A 20,822-nucleotide genomic window follows, 5' to 3' on the forward strand; every position below is an offset into this window, starting at 1 on the left:
CAGGCACTGCAGCTCCCAGCCTAATGGCAGCTTTACCATGGCTCGCTGCTGCTGCTTTTAACTGCATGTGTTGTCAGCAGATTGACTCTCCTGGAAGGTAAGCCTCATCTTTTAATTATATTTACCCCCCTTTTGCCAGAGATAGCAGGATGTTGTAGGGTCTGCCTCAGTGCAGCAGTTATTCTGGGTCTGAGCAGTTCCTGCATACTGGTGTGGGATTTGCTGAGAGAAACGTGATAGTGAAATTCCTATGAAGTTGGCTCTCTCGGCTCTGGTTCTGCTCTGCTCTTTGCTCAAGTCCGATAGGATCTGAGCAGTTGGAGGCAACATTTATTGCCCTGCAATTACTGTGAAAGTTCAAGATTTGCTCCCCATCCTTAGAATCATCATAAAATCATAGAACTACTCATGTTGGAAAAGACCTCAAAGATCTTCAAGTCCAACTACAGCCTAACCATAGTACCTTAACTCTAACAATCCTTTGCTAAATCCTATCTCTGAGCACCACATCCAAATGACTCTTAAACACATCCAGGGATGGTGACTCAACCACCTCCCTATGAAGCCTATTCCAGTGTTTAACTACCCTTTCTGTAAAGTAGTGTTTTGTAACGTCCAACCTAAACTTACCAACTTGAGGCCATTTCCCCTCGTCCTGTCACTTGTCACCAGTGAGAAGAGACTTGTCCCACTCTCATTGTAAGCACCTTTCAGATACTGGAAGATAGTGATAAGGTCTCCCCTCATTCTCCTTTTCCTCTGACTAAACAGCTGATAGGGTTTGGTACAAAGAATCAATCTCCCTCTTGGAATCCGCAGCCTCTCCACCTCCTCCTTTAGGTCAGCTACAAGGCTGAGTAAGTAGTTCATCTGGTCGCATCATACTTCTCATCTACCTTGGCAGCAGCCTTCCTAACTTATACATGTCGAGCCTCAGTTTGGGTCCCCACAGGCTTCCTTGCCAGTACTTTCCTTCTGTGAGAGCATGGGACCTCAGTCTGCATCATGCATTGACATCTCCCAGGTTTGATGCTGATGGACACCTTAGGGGATGTTGCTGCTCAGCTCCTTAGGGGATGCTGCTCTTGCTGTGATTGGCAAGTACTCAAAGCATTCTGCCGTCATAAGCAAATATTTATGCTCTGATGAAGGAATTCTGATGGCAAATGCATCTTGTTTTTGATTTCCATCTATGTCAAGGTTATTTCTTCAAGCTCAGGGAAAGAGTTTAAAAACCATGACAGAAGGGTCTTATGAGGTCAGTTTCCATACGAAGATTTCTGACTTGTTTTTTGTGAGTCCCTTCCAACTTGGGTTATTCTATGATTCTATGGTCATAAAGATCTGACCAAACAATGTTGTGGGGGTCATTGTATTACAACAGGTCAAGGAAGGGATGAATAGCCAAAGTCTTGGGACTGTTCCCCTGCCCTGAAGCAGAAGGGCTCTGTTCCCTTCCTATTTTTAGAGTCTTGCCAGTTTCTAAACTTTGCTTATGAGCTGACATCCAGTTAGTCCACCCTGCCCTGCAAATAAATGGCCACATGCATCACTTCCTACTGCCAACAGCACTGAACATTTACATAAGCAGCCTTCAAGTACACCTATAGGAAGCAGTGCCTGGCTTCATTCCTGCTGAGCCCTCGCTATTTCTACCGTGTGTTCTTTGCCCTTTAAAATATCTATCCAGAAATATTAATAATGGGTGCAAAAAGATAATCAAGGACACATGAAATGTGCTGAGTAGATTGTGGAACTGATGCCCAGCTGGGGAGGCTGCAGCCTGCTGGACACGTGCAGTGCGTCTGGCTCAAGATTGGTGTTTCTTTAACTGGGTGTTAAAGACAGTAGGACCAATAATGTGCTTTGCTTTCAGTTACTGTGACTGCCAGGGCTTATCTGTGAACTTTGTATTGTGTTGATAAACTCTAAGAGTTGTAGTTAATGGTTAACTGAGCCTTGGGTTGCTGTAAGAAGGCTGCGTTACCATCCTCCTTGTGTAGGATGATAACGCAGTGCCGGCAGCATGGTACACCTTGCACAGAGCAGGAAAGCAGCTGTTATGCTTTGATGTAAGAAGCAGCATGTTCTGTGCGTTGGCAAGAGCAAACCCAAGGAAGAGGAACCTGCAGTCTGCAGCTGTGCCGAGAGCAAGCTGCTCTGCAGGGTGGGACCAGGAGCAGTATTTCTGCTGGAGGTTAGAGGTGTGCAACCTGGCTGCAGGGCTTGTGCAGCTCAGGGTTATCACTGACCCGTGGCAAAAGTCCTCTGTGAGGCTCCATGGAATGTTCTATTTTCTCTGGAACACAGTGGTTACCAGGCAGTGGCCGCAGTGAACAGCAGCTCTCCTGCTGTCAACTTAACTGCTGTACATGCTAGTGCTGGGGGAACATCACCTCTGGGAGCCTTAGCCAGGAGCCTGCCCTCCTTCTGGAGCAGATGAAGCTGCTTCCCTTGCATCTGGCTGTGTGTTGAGTCTGGAGCTGGCCCAAGAACATCTGACATTGGTGACACTTCAGCAAGAAGAAAGGAGGGGAGACACACAGGAGAAGACATGTGGGATTGGGAAATGACCCAACAACCATCTACTGACTTTGGCAGATAGAGCTGACCATCGATTGGGCACCTCCTTCAACGTCACGGGGCGGGTTTCCTTTTCAAGGAGGGTGTTTCCATCCCCTGCATTGTCTGTTTTGGCTATAAAAGTCTGTACTCAGCATCGGCAATTCAAACACCAAAATGGAGATGAATGGAGAAAAGCAGGAGAGCTCCAGCATGGAGGAAGGCAGGAAGGGGGTAAGTATGCCAGGCTGTTCTCTGCTCTGCCTCCCATGGTGTGCCGAATGAGCTTTGGGTTGTGCATGTTTGTAATGGAAGGGGACCAAGATCTCACTGGGCACCCACAGCTGATCTCAGAGGGGGAGCAGAGATTTGTATGTTCATGAACCTGGTTTGTCTGCAGCGCAGCCTTGAATTGAGTCTCCTGATTCACTCTGTGCATCCGACCTACCACGCAGCTCTGTGACATTCCCCTTCTGTCTGTGTGTCTTCTATCCTGCTTCCTAATCCTTTTCAGCCTACAGAAGTTTCTGGATGGGGGCCACCTTGCAAAGCAGCGTTTGTGGGTTCTTGCACAACGTGTTGCTCCTGTGTGCCAAAGGTTTTCCTAAAAGTGCCGTGTTTATATAATTAACACCAGCAGCTCTTCTGAGCTCTGGGGATTTGCTTAACGCCAGCGAAGCAGCCTGCTTTTCATCACCACTGCAACAGTCTACTGCTAGAAAGTGATGCTGGAAACCTCTGGTGTGTGGTGAGGACAGCAGGCAGAAAAGGGGCTCATTGCTTCACCTCGAGCCTTGTCTTCTTACAGCTCTCCTCCAGCAGCATCCTGCTCTATTGCACCAATAAGCATGTTGGAAAAAGAATAATTGCATGCAATTTCATTCTCACTGCAGGGTGGTGTTCCAAGTGTGATAACTTGAGAATTGTTCATCATCCAAATGATCCATCAATACTGGGGAAGAGCAGAATGAATTGCTGTAATGACTGTGTGCAAATCAAGCAGAATAAAGGGAGTTAGGATGAAGGCAACCAGTTGGGATTTCTTTGTAGGATAAAGCCAGAAGTGGCTTTATGGGAAGGCAAAAGGGACTGGGAAGGCAAAAGGGTTTCTGTGTTTTTACACAATGCCATTTGTGCTTGAAAGCCAAACCTGATTCCGGGCTGTTTTCTCCTCCCTCTGCAGCGGATGACGCTTCCTCTTGCACTGGTAACGCTGATCTCTGCCTTTGGATCATCCTTCCAGTACGGCTACAACGTGTCTGTGATCAACTCCCCAGCCCCGGTAGGTTGGGATGTGGATGGTGATGGAGCTCGGTTATAGATGTCAGGGCAGGTGTTTGAGCTCCTCGTGCTGTTCCACGTGTGGAATCACTGAGCACCTGGGGAGCAATGGTCCCTGGCAGAGGACATGGGTTGTGCTGAGGCTGCACCGTGGCTTTGTGCCCAGCAGTGATGGGGAACGCCTTCCCTCCTGGGAAGCAGTCAGATGCGATAAGGCAGGATGATTTGTTTTAAATCCGATAAGGCAGGATGACTTGCTTAAAGCAAGGCTTCTCCCACTCTCCCTTGCATTCCTTTTCTGACTCAGCTGTTCTGGTCCTATCAAGACACTTGTTTAAAGTTTTACGGCATTGATTGTTAATTAGATTTTAAGCCACAGAAGTTCTTCTTACTGCTAAGCATGCTCTGTATTTCATCCCAGTACATGCAAGACTTCTACAACCGAACCTACATCGGCAGGCATGGAGTCCCCATGGATGCGAGCTTCCAGACGCTGCTGTGGTCCCTCACCGTGTCCATGTTTCCTCTTGGTGGCTTCTTTGGGTCCCTCATGGTGGGACCTCTGGTCAACAACTGTGGCCGGTACGTGACAGCGCTGTGGCTCAGATAAGGCTGGCCTCACCGGTTGATCCAGCTCAGCAGCATCGCAACGCCTCGATCCTAAAGCAGTCAGCCCAGCGCTGGACTTGGGAATGTGGTGTTTCTCACGTGTAGGAGAATTTATTTGATTCCAGTCTGGTCAAGGCCAGGCTGTGTGCTGGGCTCTGAGCCAGGTGGGCAGCAGTGGTGAAAGTCCTGGGAGCTGTGTGCAGGCCTTGGCTGCTGACGTATCATGAGCTTTCTTCTTTCACTGAAGGAAAGAATGGGGCAACAACCATTTTCTTTTGGCCTTTGAGTTTTAAACGACTTAACACAAGGGAGGGTCTGTCTGCTACGGAGGGCTTAGAAATATAAACTGATTCTGCCTCTCTGTTACTTTGCAGAAAAGGCACCTTGCTGATAAACAACATCTTCTCCATTGTCGCTGCAGTCCTTATGGGAACCTCAGAGGTAGCAAAAACCTTTGAAGTGATCATCATCTCCCGTGTTATCATGGGGATATATGCTGGTAAGTGAGAGGTTGGATGCTAAAGGAAGAGCAATAAATCTGATATTCTTGGTTACGTAAAGGTCTTTGCACAACAGGTGGTTTCACAGGTAGCATACACAACCTGACAGGCAAGGGATGGCTGGACACCCTCTGCTGCACTGAGCTCCTGCCAAACCCCACTGATGAGGGTCCTGACACCGCTCAGATTTAATTAATTGGCTTTGGCTTAGTGAAACTGATGTGCTGTGTTGTTTGTTGGTGAGTTTGGGTATCTGGGAAAACAAACTGGCAACAAAATGCCATCCCTAATATGCCCCAGTTGCAGTTGTTGAGCTAAGGCAGGAAACATGTCTAGTCTGTTTTGTTTTGACTTTTTGCTCTCTTAAGCCCAGCAGCTGCTCTTAGCATTGCTTCTCTGACTACAGAGGCAGCTGGTAGGAGGGATCCCTCCAAATAGTTTCAATTATGGATAACTGAAAGAAGAATCAGGGCTGCCTGTGGGGAAGGGAGGCTGCTGAATCAAGCCAGCCTGGGGCTCCTTTAGGATCCTGGCACGGTTCCTCCTTGCAAAAGGGAAAGCCCTGCAGCTGGGAGGCACACCAAGAGCCCTTCTGTGATGGGCATTGATCAGCACAGTTCTGAGCAACTAGCCACTGTTAATTGGAGGCGCTAGTCTACAAGTCACTGCTATAGCAGTTTTTTTTTATGAGGGCAATTGGAAGGTTTGTTGTAGTGTCAACATTAAACATTATAAACATAAATTCATGAGGTGTAATGTTTTCCAGTCGTGTTAATATTTTGTTTCTATGCCTTTCGGCCTTCAGATAATGCCTTGAACTCCTTTTATAACCCCTAGCACTTGAAGGCTGGCTTAATTACCAGTGTAAGATAAGAGTTGCTTGGTCATTTGACTTCTAGAATTTGGGTTTTGCATGCCAAGATTTACAGCATGAGTATGGGAACTGGAAGCTCTCAGCATTACTGCAGCTAACAATACCGGGCTCCTGGAGAAAGCAGAAATTCCTCTCCTACCTTTCAATTTGCTTTCCAAACATCCCACTGAAAGAGAGCAAAACAGCCATAGTACACTGCTTCTTTGCTTGACATGGATAACATTAAACCTTCAGCCAGAGCAAAAGAGTTCAGGTGTAAAGCTTCCGTGTGTCCTGTGGTCTAGCAGGGATCACTTTGATCTCACATATTAGGAAAAAAGCATCTTGCTGCAGATGGTGAGTGTGCTGATGTCAGGCTGGACTCATCTTGTTCTCTGCCTACCAGGTCTGGCCTCCAATGTGGTTCCCATGTTTGTGGGAGAACTGTCCCCCAGAAATCTCAGAGGTGCAGTTGGGATAATGCCCCAGCTCTTCATCACCATTGGGATCCTTGTAGCTCAGATCCTCGGCCTTACCAGCATCCTTGGGCATGTTAAAGGTAAAGCCCTGGCTCAGGAAGTTCTCTGTTGGCTCCATGGAGCGAAGATCTCTCCCAGTCATCATCTTGTCTCATTTGTTGCAGGCTGGCCCTTGCTCCTGGGGCTCACTGGGATCCCATCAGCACTTCAGCTCCTTACATTGCCCTTTTTTCCTGAAAGTCCCAGATATCTGCTGATACAAAAGGGCAATGAGGATCAAGCACGACAAGGTATGGCATCCCCTGTTGCTAGAAGGTGAAGTTGAATGGGAAAAGTCTGACTGTTGGACATGACAGACCAACCAACCACAAAGCAAGAGAGCATGAAATCCTTCATTGACATGTTGGTGGATGGCTTTCTGCAGCATTGCTCCTTTGCTGCCATGAATCCCTGACTTCCCATCCTGGGAGCAGCAGTACTGCCCTGGCTTTGCATGTTGTACTGTCCTGATGTAAAGCAGGAGAGCTCTGTGGGGTCTGTAGCTCATCTTCCTCTCCCAACCAGCTCTGCAGCGTTTGAGAGGCTGGGATGATGTGGATGATGAGATAGAAGAAATGCGCCAAGAAGACAAGTCAGAAAAGGAAGAGGGGCACCTCTCTGTGTTCACCCTGTGCACCTTCAGAGGCCTGCGCTGGCAGCTCATCTCTATCGTTGTCATGATGATGGGCCAGCAGCTTTCAGGAGTCAATGCAGTGAGTAACTGGTTCTGGTTGATGTTATGAGGGGAGTCACCCTGACCTGTACCAAACTGAGCATGTTTGTGGTTCTGAGTCCTGCTGTCCTGTAAGGGTAGCTGGGATGTTTCTGTAGTAAAGTGCTTGTGTCTGGATCTTAACACCAACCCATCCAGTACTGAAGTAGCTTTTGAGTTCCTGTGTATCACTTCTAGCATCATAGAAACAGCCAGCATAGGATTCCCGTGCTCTGCTTCTGTCCACATTTAAACTCAATTGGTTGTGCTGCAGGTCTTCTACTACGCAGATAGAATCTTCCTGTCAGCAGGTGTGGAGACCAACAACGTTCAGTATGTCACCGTGTCCATAGGTGCCGTCAACGTTGTCATGACTTTACTTGCTGTAAGTTTCTGCTGGGGCTCTCTGAGTTTTAGATGTCTGGTTTCCAGGCTGCTCTGCCCTCCTCTTGCCATTCAGTGCTCCCTGGAGCTGGGCACCAAAAGAGGCATGCCTGGCTTTTTGTAGTTCCTGGGTGACTTCCTACTCACAATACACTAGCAAATGGAGGAAAATTCACTGCATTTCTTAATACCCACATATTACCTTAATAGAACTGGGCAGAGTGAAGCTCTGTGCTTCGATTATTTGATTTCTTATCCTCTTCTGTCTCTTTCAGGTTTTCATTGTGGAGTCCTTGGGAAGGAGAATGCTGCTGCTTGCTGGCTTTGGGTTGTGCTGCGGCTCCTGTGCAGTGTTGACTTTGGCCCTCAACCTCCAGGTGTGTAACTGCATCACCCTGGTGCTCCTGTTGTTTTGGAGTTGGTGTGGTCTCTCAATACCTGCATATCTACCCAAAATGAACCCAGGCAGAGCCATGATGCTGCTGTGTGGATGCTTCTCCCAGCATCTTGTGTTTGTGGCTGTTGCATCCTCTGGTTGGAAGCAAAGATGGCACACAGAGCATGTGCTCAGTGGCTTGGCATGTCAGCCTGGGTGTAGCTGGCAGCAGGGAATGACTTCTGAACACCCCCAAATCTTGCATCAATGAATGCCTTGAATGTGTTGGTGACTTTAAGTTGAGAACCAACTCTATTATATTCTTCACAGAATACAGTCTCGTGGATGTCTTACCTCAGCATAGTGTGTGTCATCATTTACATCATCGGACATGCTATTGGAGCCAGTGAGTATGTGCAAACTAGTCCAGTCCCCTCCACAGGTTGGGTAAAGGCAGGCATTGCACTAAGCATCAAAATAAGAGCTGTGTGGGGCTGACCTAAGGAGGTCGAATTCCTCCGGTGCAGCCATGCACCTGGCTGACTGTCAGCTAAATTGGTGCTCTAGAGGTCAGAGTGCTGTGCCCATGAGGCAGGGGAGCATCTGGCTTTCGAGAGGAAAAGCTAAAGCACAACTGAGTTTGTACATGATATGTACAGTGAGATCTTGAGCAAAGCTGTGCTGAGATCATTGAGCCCTTCCAGCTGGGCTGCCATACTGCGTGCTTGCATCTGTAGGGATGCCTTTGGGATTTCCATACATACAACTCTTCCAGGTCCAATCCCCTTTGTGCTGATCACTGAGATGTTCCTGCAGTCGTCCCGACCTGCTGCCTTCATGGTGGGGGGCTCTGTGCACTGGCTCTGCAACTTCACTGTGGGACTCGTGTTCCTCTACATGGAGGTAAGGTGTGAGCAGGGGATGGCACACGGCTTTAGTTCAAAGTTAGTGATCTCTGGGTCACCAGTTCACACCAATCCTAATAGAAGTGACCCATAAATTGCTATAACAACTGATTTTGGCCTGTGCAAGGGGAACTGGTGAGTTTACTCAAACTTATGTGACAGGCCCTCACCCTTAAGCACCTTTTCCAGTAAATCCATGGTGGTTTCCAATAAATCCATCTTGGTGGTATCAGAAGACAGGATCCTGAGCCACCAGCAGCTTTGAGTTGTTCCACTTGAAGTATGTGAACGTTACTGTGGCTGCATGTAGAGCCATTGCAGGGCTCAGCACGTCCAAGCATTTACTGAACACAACTGGAGTATTGCCCTGAATTATGCTCTTTCATTGCTTCAGGCTGGACTAGGGGCCTACAGCTTCCTCATCTTCGGTGGAGTATGCCTTGCCAGCATCATCTACGTCTTCTTCATTGTTCCCGAGACAAAGAACAAAACCTTCATGGAAATCAACAGGATCATGGCCAAGAGGAACAAGGTGGAGATTCAGACAGATGTAGAACAGACGATGGATTTGCAGACCGTTCCAAGCGTGAAGGAAGACAAGCCAGAAGTTTCGGGCAGTGAGCTGTGACACAACCCAGTGCTTGGCCTGGCCCATGTGTTTTACACGGTCTGATCAGTGGAAGGATATGGCTCAGTTCTGACTTTCATTCAGACTTTCAGCACAACTCACACAGAAGTTTTCAAATAAGCCTTTATTCTGTCTTAAGGTTGTTCTCATTAGGAGTAATCAGTAGGAACAGTCTGCTTTGTGGCACAGTGACTTCAGAGGCAAATTTCCCATTCCTTGTATTTGTCCTGTGACCAAGGAACTGATGTCACAGTGTGGTGCACGTCCCTTATGTCCTGACTGACCCATCTCAGGTGACACAGAACAGCACCTGGGCTGGCTTTTGGTCAGTCATGTGCAAGGAGTGTATTGTATTCCTTGACCATTCCTTGAACATGAATTTGAGGGTCCAGCATGTGTTAGGACAGGCCTTTGGTGCTTGGTATTCTGAGTGGAGAGTGTGTCAGATGTGCCAAGGTCCTCTGATAGATGGGTTCGTAGTGGCATGTATCCTGTCACCTATACAGAGGACCATAAGACTGGAAATGCATAAGGCCTTAATCTCACCCCTGCCCTGCTCAGCAGATGGACTCCTGTAAAGTGAGCTGTTGCTGGTGAGTCCTTCCAGAGCTTTATTCTTGAGCTTAGGAGTGTTCCATTGGCCCCATGCTCATTCATGGACTGCTGATACACAGTTGTTCCTGTGGCACTTGTCTTTGGAAATAGCTCCTTTTGTTCCTTAGTGCTCACAGATCAGCTGCCAAAGAATTTCAGCTGCTCTCCTAATCCTTTCATAGCCCCCAGAGGTACACTCTGCCTACATGAGCCAAATGGAGCTCATTCATTCCCAGAGATGTATGAACTCACTGTGTGCTGGGGTCAGGTTTGGGCAGATTCCTGTGCAGTGACCATGGGGCCGTGTTTCCAAGCACATCCAGATCTGCCTTTAAGCACCTTGGTGTGAAACACTACAGATAGTTTTCCAAGGAATTAATTCCTCAGGGACCTGGCCTCTTGGAAACATTCTCAGGTGGTTTAAAGCTTGGTCCTCGAGCAGTTCCTTCTGGTTGTGTCCCTAAGGGCACAGCTCCACCTGACGGCTGAACTGCATTGGAGAAGCTGAGTCTGAAGGACTAGATCTGACTCACCAAGGACATAAAAGTGCACACTGATAAATGGAGGATTTATTATTTATTAGTGCAAAGGTTTTTAGGGTTTAACTACATTATTTAACGTGTGGGAATAGAGTTAATTGCTGTGCAGTGTTGCTGCTGTCTGTTGGGGGGGAGAAAAAAGCAGAATGGTTCAACAGCCTGGCATGGACTTTGTTGATAGCCCTTCGTGTGATGAACTTCGACTTAAGAGATGAGTTTCACACAGGCCTCTGTCTTGTCTTGTGATGTGCATCTGTTGGAAATGAAGCTGCTCCCATGCTCTGTCTCCATCCATTTACAGCAAAGACTTGTCATCAAGCAAAGCTCACTCAGTGACTGTGTGGGAGCCACGCTGCCCTTTGTGTACACTTTCCTATGCGATACACCTGCAAGAGCGGTGACTTGGTGATAAATGGGAATAAAGCATGGTGCAGGAAAGGTGCTGAGAATGGAGATGGGAAGTAGGAGGTGAGAGAGAGCTGTTCCTCTAACCAAAGAGAGTGGCATGTGGGATGCAAAAGGAAGGTCCATGGGTGGAAATCTTAACCTAATGGTGGGCAGGATGTGCAGATACAAGGTGTTGAACTGTGCTCTGTTCTTTGTCTCTGTCCCACTGAGCAGTGGAGGCTTTGCCACCTCGTATCTGCTTGGAAAACAACCTGCAGGTGCCTGGTGACCCCATATAAAGTAAAAGAGGAAACAAGCAATTAACCTAAAACAAACAGATGGAGCAAGCTTTCCTTCCTCAGTTTGTTCAGCAGTTTGGATTCTTCAGCTGCTTAAAGAATTTATATACTGGGGTCAGTGACAGCTGGTGTCAGCCTCCAGCACCACCCCCCCAAAGAGGGACATGGGGGTTTCCCCCCATGCAATGACATCTCCCTTCGGGTTTCCTGCTTTGCACTGTGCAAGTGCCCGAATGTCTGCAGGGCTCAGGACTTGGCTCCACAGGTTCACGTGCGTCATCCACCCTGCAAACCCATTGGAGAACGTCCCAAGAAGAGTGTCTCTGTCCTTCCCAAGGACCAGCATCCCTCCAGCCCGGCTCACGTAACCTCTCTGGATGCTCTTTGCATCACCAGCAGCTCCATTGAGCCACAAACTCGCTATTCCAGACTGGGAAGCCCACGCCATGCAGTAATGCAGCCAGTCCTGAGCCTTGTGGTAGAGGGGGAAGCTGACGAAATGGCCTCCTATCCACAATCCCACATCTGTGCCTGTGGTCATCACCAGCTCGTTGTCCCTCTCTCGTGTGGAATAGGAGAGCACAGTCTGAGTGCCCACATGCTGGGCTTGTGTCCAGAAGCACAGGGTGAAGGCTTGGAGAGACATCTCGTGGAGGGGATGAACCTCCACAAAGCTCTCAATGTTTTCCACGGGGAAGTAGAAAGCTGGGAAAGCGCTGGATGTCATACCTGAAATGGTTGAGAAGCCAGCTGTTATGTCTCCTCTAGTGCTTATAAATGAGCCCAGCTCCTACACAATACACCCACAGGAGCCTCAGACACAGTTAATGGCTTGGCTCCCTCACCCAACTCTTTGGGGAAAAATCCTTTTTTTTCCCCTTCCTTCCTTTGCTCCCATCTTTAGTAAAATGAAGGCAATGGTTATTTATCCTGGGGGAACAGTGAGCTTTAATGCCTCCCTGTTTGTAAACCTGTGCTTACATGTTGCAGGACAAGCTGCAGTTGCTGGGACAGGTGCTAGATGTGGGCTGGGTTTAATGATGCTGTAACTCATGGAAGTCTTCCAGTTGGTCTAGGCATGGAACAAGATTCTACCTGCATGCACAATACCAAACCTGTTGATGATGCAGGCCATCAAGAACAGCAGGGCTGGGCCATCCTTGGAAGGAAAGCTGGACATGGAAACAGAGCGTTTCTTACCTGTGTGGCTCACTCCATCCAGGAACTCTTTCTTCATAACTTGGAGCTGTGTCTGGATTTGTTCCAGTTTGAGGCTGAGTTCTTCTGGCTGGCATTGTTCTAGAGCAATCAGACAGATGGGTTTAGTGAGAGCCAGGAGCTACACGTGGTAATTCTGTTTGCCAGTTTGCAGGAGGTTTGGAGGAAAGCTTTGTTTCAAAATGCAGCGCATCGCCCTAATTACAGCACTTGGCTCATTAGCCATGGCAGAGCTGTTTGTACACCCATGCTGAAGCAGGCACACTCAACATACTGCTTGTGTGGAGTCACAGAGCAACACAATCCTTGGCTGTGTGACACTCCTGTGCACCAGAACAGAGGGCTGCCACCCAACCTGCAGCCGTGCCATCAGCAGCAAGATGCACAGCAGGGACACAGTTGTTCTTGGGGACTGCAATCACAGTTTTACCTAATTGAAATGGTTTGCAGCCCATCTCCTTCTTGACCCGTACCTTGTCTGGGCTTGGCTTGGAAGGAGGCCTCCACCACGCGGCCATGCAGGGGCTGTGCGTGCCGATAGTCATTGCGCAGTGTCCTGTTGTGCCAGTCCAGCAAGGTGTTCTCCAGCAGGCTGATCTGGGGGCAGGGCAGCCTTGTTAGGAGGGCAGCAGGATGGAGGGTTTAGCCTAGAAGTGCAGGGCAGGTCCTGCAGCTGGGGGTTAAACACAGCCATTGGTGAGAGGGGCTCTCCCTGAGCGTTGGCAAGGGAGGAGAACAGCACATCAAGGCTCTTATCAGCTAAGTCGTGCTGATGAAGGTGTTTTGCCTGCAGGAAGTAATTTTAAGTGCTATGCATGGATGCAATTATTCCGTGGTACTTTCCTAATTACAAGTGCCCGCTAATGCCATCCCCACCAGAAAGTATTTCATTTTTAAACACAAACACTCTGTCATCCTCCACTGCTGTCAGCTCCACTTGACCTTGTTCTCCTGGAAACAGTTTGATGCTTTCTTTTCTCATCACAGAAGATGAACTGCTCTGCAAGACTCACCGGTGAGCTCGCTTTACTGCTGCTATTTGTTCTCTGCCAAAGCCTTTGTGTTGACAAGGCAGATGGAGGGCAGAGCTGAGCATCCTGCTGTGCAGCACCATCCAGCTGCTGGCTCTGAGCATGGGGACCTGCACACAACAAGGTCCTCAGCAATAAGTCAGCTGGAGCACAGACAAACCCCCCACTGTACAGCCAAAATGCAAAAAGAAGCACTTCTCTAGAGTTGTGCCAATTATTCTGCAATGATTTTAATGCCCTGAATGGCTCATTTATCGTTATTTTTTTTCCTTGTCTCCCTCTTTTGCAGCACTTTTCACCTTGTTGATTCTGGCTGGTCTCTTTAGTGCTTCTTCATGGCTGAACAGCTGAGCAAAGCCCTGTTATTGCTCAACAGAGACCTCAGGTCTAACAGCCACCAGTCATTCCAGTTGCTTTCTAGTCTATCCCTAAGACCCTATAAAGGACACCCCAGTAGTTCTTTCAAGCTCTTCTCTTAGGTCACTGGAGAATGTAGAATGAAACCGGAGTGGAAGGAAAGCATGGAGGAAAGAGAAACTGCTGTGTCTGCTGAGCAGCCTTTGGGTACCTGTGCATGTGACAAGACGATAGGAGAGTCGAAGATGGTCCAGGTGACACTCTCAGAACAGGGTGGGGTTGTGAGCGAGCCCTGGTACCTGTAGAAGTGTGAGAGGTTTTCTGGCAGCATGGCTTGGATGTCCAGAGAGGTGAGCTTGGTTGACTGACCTCAAAAGGAAACAGAAGCAGTGTAAGCTGTGAGCAAAGCCAGCAGCAGGGCTGTCCCCAGCCCCACTATGCATGCGGAGGCTTAGAGAGCACTGAGCATGGAGAAGGGCAACCCCAGCTCTTACCTGCAAACCTGATATTTGCCAATTTGGAAATGAATTCACTGTAGTAGGTATTCTCCAGGTGTCCTTCCTAAACACAGCATAGAGAATTGAAAGGTTGCTGAGCTGCCCAGCCTTCAATAGCACTGCTCAGCCTTGATATCTTATAGGCCAGGCATGCAGCCCTACTGCAGGCAACTGGACCATCCCCAGCGTGGGATGAATAGTGACCATGGGATGAATAGTGACCACAGGCTGCCATTGCTCAGCTTCCCAGGGGTCAAACCTACCACGTACAAGAAGGCAAGCACCGCCAGTCCATTGGGTTTGTCTTTGGCTTCTTCAAAGCTTGAGTAGTCTGCAGAGTTGTAATGGACGATGTGCAGCTGCCAGGAGAGAGACAGGACCATGGAGCAAGAGGTGACAAAAGATTTCCTCATCCCCATCACCCTGAAGGACCACATCCCATCCCTCCAGCCCCCTCTGCAGGTACCTCTGCCACGTATCTCATCCCATCCAGCGTGTGCTCGGAGCCACTGGTCTCCAGGTCCAGGCCTCCCCAGTGCAGATGCATCTGTACTGCAGTGTAAGGGCGTGGGAGCCCACGGGAGATGGACAGGGTGGGTGGCAAATCGATCTGGACTGAAAAACAGGATTGGAGATGGCCATAAGTGTGGAGCTGGCTCTGCTAGCTGTGTCTGAAGGGCTTTTCCCAGCTGGGCAGCTCTGGGTTTTTTTCTCAGGCACCAATAAAGATGCTTTAACGTTTGTTCTTGGCATAGTACATCATATCTTGCTGAGCTCTGCATGCATTCGTTAATGCCTTTATTCCCAAGCAGAAGAGAGGAGTAAGAAATCAGCCAAGTGACTGGCCTCAGCTAACCTGTCACCATCACTTTCTATGCTCTGGGATGTGCATCTCCTTGGGACATGAGCCTGAGCAGGCAGAGTTCTTTGTTCCTCTATGAAGGGTATGCACAACAGGACTACAAAACATTGGTCTTCTGCTGGTGTGCTGCCACAAATCATAGATTGTGGTGCTAAACACGCCAAGCTGAACAGTGCAGATGGAGAACTGCCTCATCCAGCAGAAAGCCCAGAGCATGCTGTAAAATAGCAGCTCTCCTTGCTGAAGAGCACATCGTTACTCACAGCTTGGGTTAGAGGTTTATTTGTTTGTTAGCTATTGACAGGCACACGAGATGAGAATGCATTTCCATGTGATACCCCAAGGGATCTGCGGTGGAGAGTAAACACACACCTTGCTTTGTACATTAGATTCCTGCTGAGTGCTTTCCATTAGGATTTCCTTGTGGAATATTGCCATCCCCTCACTGAAGTCAGTGGGAAAACCAAGCCTGCCTTTATGTTATCTATGCATACTGTCATCTGCATTGCGCTTTATTTGAATGCCCCCCACGTTGCTGTTTTGATGATAGCATGAGAATGGGGGAAACACACTGTGGAGTCAGAGATGTGAATGCTAAACCTGCAGATCGCTGTGCAGGGTTTGTGTGGGAGACAAACAGGAGTGCTGTTCACCACAGACTGCAGAAATACGATCACAGCAGTCTCTCTCTGAAAACAGCATCTCTCATCCCTTCAGCTCCTTGCTCTTCCTCTCTATTGATTTCTCTCTGCAGCAGAGAGAAGAAAGGACATTTGGGGGGGGAGGATTAGAGACTGACTGAGCCTTTCACATTGGAGATGCCATGAAAGTGCTCAGCCCCCTGAAGCAGTTGTTAGCCAGCTCTTCTCTTGCTGCTCATCTGTAGTCCAAAAGCATTATCCCACCACCACCAGCTGATGAATTATTTAGGTAATGAATTACGCTCCAGCAGCATCCAGGACCTCCTAATGGCAAAGCCTTGCTCAGAGGCCTTGTGTTGGCAAAGGCAGGGCTCTGAGCCCGGGCTGTGCTCCAGCTTCCCTTCCTGAGTGCTGAACACCAACCCATGACTCAAAGGGATGCTCTGTCTGACTATATGGAACACAGCGTCAGATGCAAGCTCACTGCTGAGCTGCAGATCTGTCCCATCACTTCTGCTTCCTACTGCACAAAGGCAAAGGATGCATTTTGTGGATGTGGAAAGGAGTCAGTGAGCCCCAAACACCACTTGCTCCTTCAGTGCTGCAATAGTCAATGCACTGAAAAAAGGGGCCCATCTGCCATGCTCCAGCTGCCTTCCATCCCTGTTTGATATCCAGCAGACAGTACCTTGCAGAGATGTCACTGCCTCACGTTTCTCTGCTTTATAGATGCGTTTCTGGAAAGCTTTCCTGTGTGACTGGGGAAAAGAGCAGAGCTTGGAGTGCAGGATGAAGTGAGATGGCACAGCCAAAGAAGGCAAGTTCAAAAATGAACAGCATTTTAATGGCCAAACCCAGCAGTCTATTCCTGCAGCGCTGTGAGTCTGATGCTCTCCCAAGGCATCTACCCAGCAGGTGCAGGGCTCTTACAGAGGCCCAAACAAAGGCTGAGGCTTCTGGCCAGAACTACCATTAACAACATAACAACATCTGCATGTCAAAAATCTGTGCTGTGGCTTTACTGTCAGCATCCCCCAGGTCACAGCACGGACTGCTGCTGCCTGCAAAGTGCAGCTGAAGGGAACTGTGTGTTGTGTTGCATGTCCTCCAGCACTGAGCCTGCTCCTGCAGCCTTACCCGAGTGCCCGTTGTTGGTCATGGTGCAGTCCCCCTGCAGTGGCCGGTCGTACCCACTCAGCTCCAGCTGCAGCAGCTGCACGTTGTGCACCACCTTCTTCCTCTGGATGTCAATGGGGGACTGCTGCTTGCCGGCACAGGCAGCAAAGTGCAGCCCCCAGTGCTCTTCATCCAGCTCGCCCTCTGTATGGAGGAGCAGACAGGTTATTAGAGTCCTGTCTGCCTGAGACAACTCATGCTACAGTCAGGGAATCATCAGCAGGTGACTGTGCCCTCACTGAGTGCAAATCCTGCAGTGGTGGGTTGGAAGGAGAGGTGATAGTGTGGGAAAGAAAGGAGCTTCAGGCCCTCAGCAGCCCCCAGCCACAGCACTGCCCTTCACTGAGCTCTGCAAACGAGCTCCTGAAACAATGAACAACTACAAAACATTCTGCAAGATCGATAAATAAGGAGATGAGCCCCTTCTTCACGACCTGCTCAATAAAACAAGGAGCGAGCAGTAGGTGGTGCTTTTACTTCCAGGATCGCCTCGAGGGCAGCTTTTACTCTAAGATATCAGAAAGGTTTCTCTCCCCCATCCCATCCCATCCCATCCCATCCCATCCCATCCCATCCCATCCCATCCCATCCCATCCCATCCCATCCCATCCCATCCCATCCCATCCCATCCCTTCCCATCCCATCCCATCCCATCCCATCCCATCCCATCCCATCCCATCCCATCCCATCCCATCCATCTGCCAGCCCGACACCTCACGGCTCAGCGCAGCACAAAGGCAGAGGACAGCTTCCAAGATACACAGTCAGCAATAAAGCGGAATGAATTGGCTGCTCACTGGAGGGCTCCTGCTAACAAAAGCAGCAGCAAGCTGAGCGTTGCCTCTGCAGCACAGAAGGAATGTGAGCGCCTCAGCAAGCTGGCATCCTAAAGCCACCTCCTTTGTGTTACCTCGGTAGGTCCAGTGCACGGCGTGGGAGCAGCACAGCAGCTGCAGCAGCAATAGGGCCGTCGGGATGAGCATCTCCTCCTGCACCTGTAGCTGGATGGAGATGGGGAGCACTTGTCTTTAAGAACACCCAGGAAGCAAAAATGCCCATTGCCTCCCAGCTGAGCCCCTCCAGCACCATCCCACCCCATGGTGGGCTGCAGACACTTGGCTCCTTAGCAAATGAGGTCTTTTCCAACCAGAATGTATGGTTCCACAAAGCCCCCAGTGGCATTTAGAGGGATTCAGATCAGAGATTAGAGAGGCACTGGGTGCCCCGATGCTCCTGTGGGCTCCTGGAGCTGCTCAGTCCATTGCCCGATGTGTCCATCACTGCCCAGCAAGAAACAGCCTTGCAAGGCACTCCTGGTTGGTAGTTTTGTGCAGCGTGTGCTTAATGTTTGGGAACTGCCGTAATATGGAGTTAATTAAGCAAATGCATACTTTTCCTTCTCTCCCCTAAAGAAATCATTTATCTTGACAGCTGCACTGAACTGTGCCAGGGCTGAACAAACCAAACGTGCCCTGCGATGCACCCCCTAATCCGTGTGGATCCGCTTGGGTAAATAAGCCTGGAAATCTGCTGAGGAGACACTTCAGTGTTCATACCTGAGAGCACTCCTGGATTGCAGACAGCAGCACAGAGCGTGAGCCAACACCAGCAGGGTGCACTGACCCCACAGCTGCCCATCACCCTGTGCCCTCCATTGATCGGTCAGTGCAAAGGGCTTGGGATAAAAGCAGCCCACAGTGGGCCAGGAGTGGGGCTGGCAGCGAATTCATCCTTCGTGGAGCTTTTGAAACACTCTGATGTTTCACTTGACCTCAGCAGGGCTGCAGGTGCTCCACACTTCCCCAAAGCACATCCCTGCTGCCCCAGATGAGTTGCATGGCACAATGAGCAGCTGTGACATCCAACACCCAAAGAGAGGTTTGGGGGCGAATCCATCCCATGTAGCAACCACAACAGAGCCCATCCACTGCACTTTGCACCTCCAAAGGGCTGTGCAAGCATTGATTTCCTAACAACACACAGCTTGGTGGACAGACGGGTGGGCAATGCCACCAGCACACCAGGAGGGGCTGCACACTCCTGCTGCCATCAGCACAGCCCCTGCAAGGAGCTGAGAGCATTTCCCATGAGAACCTGGTTGATTTTTAGGGCATTGAAAAGCAAATGTAAATCCTCCCTGTCTGTGTCATACCTGTTCTGCAGCAGAGAAGCCTGCTTGATAACCTTTTTTTTGCATGAGAGCTATGCACTCATTCAGACAACAAAGGAGCTGTTATTGTTTCACCCATCCAGTCTGCTGGTTCCCACTCTTGTCTCAGCACCAAAAACCAGCTGACCACTCGCCCATGAGCAGGATGGCTGGACCACGGCTCAGCTTGCTTGGAATTCACATCCAGCTGCTCTAAAAGCTTCCAGTTTACCCTCAGATCTCAACTTCTGATGGGTAGCTGCTGGGTAAGGTGCTCTGGTAGCATCACCCTGCTTGGGCTGAGCAGCACAGCTGGGCAGTGCTTGAAGTCAGGAGGTTAAGATCATTCCCAGAGCACCGAGCAGCCCGTCTGCCTAAACCCAGGAGGACAGAGGAGAAAAGGAAGAGCAAAGCTTTGTGCTTTAAGATGTCAGTCCGTCATTTTGCTATTCTCATGCCTAAAATCAGCAGCATTTCATCACCCAGAGGCTGCACGACAGCAAAGAGGGATAAGAAGGTGGAAAGTCAGAAGAGGTTTGGATTGCCTGGAAGAGAACATGGAGAAGCCATGCAAGAGCTGCAATAGAAGCAGAGTTGGGCAGCGCCGTTACCTTCACAGCAACCACTTCTTGGAGCCTCCAAGGGCTGCAGGTGGGTGATGCACTCAGATGCCTTGTTGCAAAGCTGCTGGTGCACAGAGCTGCTTGTTGGAAGAGACCTATGGAAACAAGGCCCAGCTGGCAGAGCTGAGCTGAGGAGCACTTGCCCTTCAGGGATGCACTGAGGAAGGAAGAGAGATCCCTGCAGTCTTAAGGAAACGCATGCACAGAGCAAAAGCTCACACCCCGGTAAGCAGCCAGTTCTGCATAGAGCTGCTGGGTTAATGACTGTGCTGGGGAACAAGTGCTGGCCTGCAGAGGTTGCACTCCCCAGGCATCCTGATAGTTGGAACCATCAGCTCCTTGCAAGCAGTGGAACGAGCTGCATGCATCACATAGCACAGCATGCAACATGGCCTTGCAGCACAGGTGGGTGCCCAGGAATGAAGGCCGTGTGCTGCTCTCCCTCTGCCCCATCAGCACCCAGCACTATGTGTTGCTGTGGGGCTGTCAGGGTGCATTACAGCTTTAAGGTGCCAAAACATGTTCCTTCCCTGTGTTCGCCCCATTAACCACGTACCCCCCCTGCCAAAAATTCAGCTCAGGATGGCATTAAGCAGCAACAAGCCCAGGCTGCAACAGGAACTGCTGCCAGCCAGCCAGCTCGTGGCCTCGGGGATGCTCTCATTCCTTCTTTGCAGAGTGAGAGCAAAGTCAGGCTGTGCAATGCTGTGAGCAGCACAGAGCTCTGCTGGCCTCCATGTGGCATGTGCTGCAAGCAGGAGGATGCTGTGCTGTGCTGTGCAGTGCTGTGCTTGCTATGACACAAAGGCTGTGCTACACAGCTATGTGTGTCGTTGTGCAATGAGATCTGCCCATAATGCAGCCATTCGACTCCAGCTGTTGAGGTCTTTTTTTTCCTTCCTGGCATGCAATATCCTCTGTACAGACTCCTAACGCCATTGCATGCTGCTGGGCCCTGCTGTGATGCATTGAGTGCTTGATACCAAGCACTGCTGCCTTTGGTGCATCAGTTCAGTGCTCGGCCGCAGCCCTTTGTTCCCTGCAGCATCCCCCGCTCCGTGCGCGCCCCCGCGCGTTGCCGTGAACGCGCCGCCGTGAGCGCGCCGCCGTGCACGCGCATC

General features: G+C 49.8%; 2 protein-coding genes across 3 annotated transcripts; one reads left to right on the forward strand and one right to left on the reverse strand.

Moving 5' to 3' along the window:
- Nucleotides 1-1,758: 1,758 nt before the first annotated feature.
- LOC107323562 (solute carrier family 2, facilitated glucose transporter member 5) lies at nt 1,759-10,899 on the forward strand. 2 transcript variants are annotated; one of them, XM_015882813.3, is made up of 12 exons: nt 1,759-2,796; nt 3,746-3,844; nt 4,265-4,425; nt 4,827-4,951; nt 6,212-6,364; nt 6,449-6,574; nt 6,849-7,036; nt 7,310-7,420; nt 7,695-7,796; nt 8,126-8,201; nt 8,571-8,698; nt 9,095-10,899. In XM_015882813.3, the coding sequence occupies exons 1-12, from the start codon at nt 2,740-2,742 to the stop codon at nt 9,326-9,328; spliced, it is 1,560 nt and encodes a 519-aa protein (XP_015738299.1). In that variant the 5' UTR covers nt 1,759-2,739; the 3' UTR covers nt 9,329-10,899. The 2 variants fall into 2 exon arrangements, 1 of the variants encoding a protein (XP_015738299.1); XR_014932140.1 differs by having other exon boundaries at nt 2,602-2,796; nt 8,126-8,205; nt 9,095-9,233.
- On the reverse strand, nt 10,456-19,887 carry CA6 (carbonic anhydrase 6). The gene is made up of 10 exons (XM_085509792.1): nt 19,690-19,887; nt 17,840-17,930; nt 16,891-17,073; nt 14,717-14,865; nt 14,514-14,609; nt 14,248-14,314; nt 13,965-14,122; nt 12,839-12,962; nt 12,348-12,446; nt 10,456-11,876 (listed from the first exon to the last, which is right to left on the reverse strand). Exons 2-10 carry the CDS (start codon nt 17,910-17,912, stop codon nt 11,263-11,265), a joined length of 1,563 nt encoding a protein of 520 aa, XP_085365918.1. The 5' UTR covers nt 17,913-17,930; nt 19,690-19,887; the 3' UTR covers nt 10,456-11,262.
- Nucleotides 19,888-20,822: the final 935 nt, after the last annotated feature.

Source organism: Coturnix japonica, chromosome 9, assembly GCF_054131305.1.
Source record: "Coturnix japonica strain WE chromosome 9, WE-NBRP24, whole genome shotgun sequence".
NCBI classification, from domain to species: domain Eukaryota; kingdom Metazoa; phylum Chordata; class Aves; order Galliformes; family Phasianidae; genus Coturnix; species Coturnix japonica.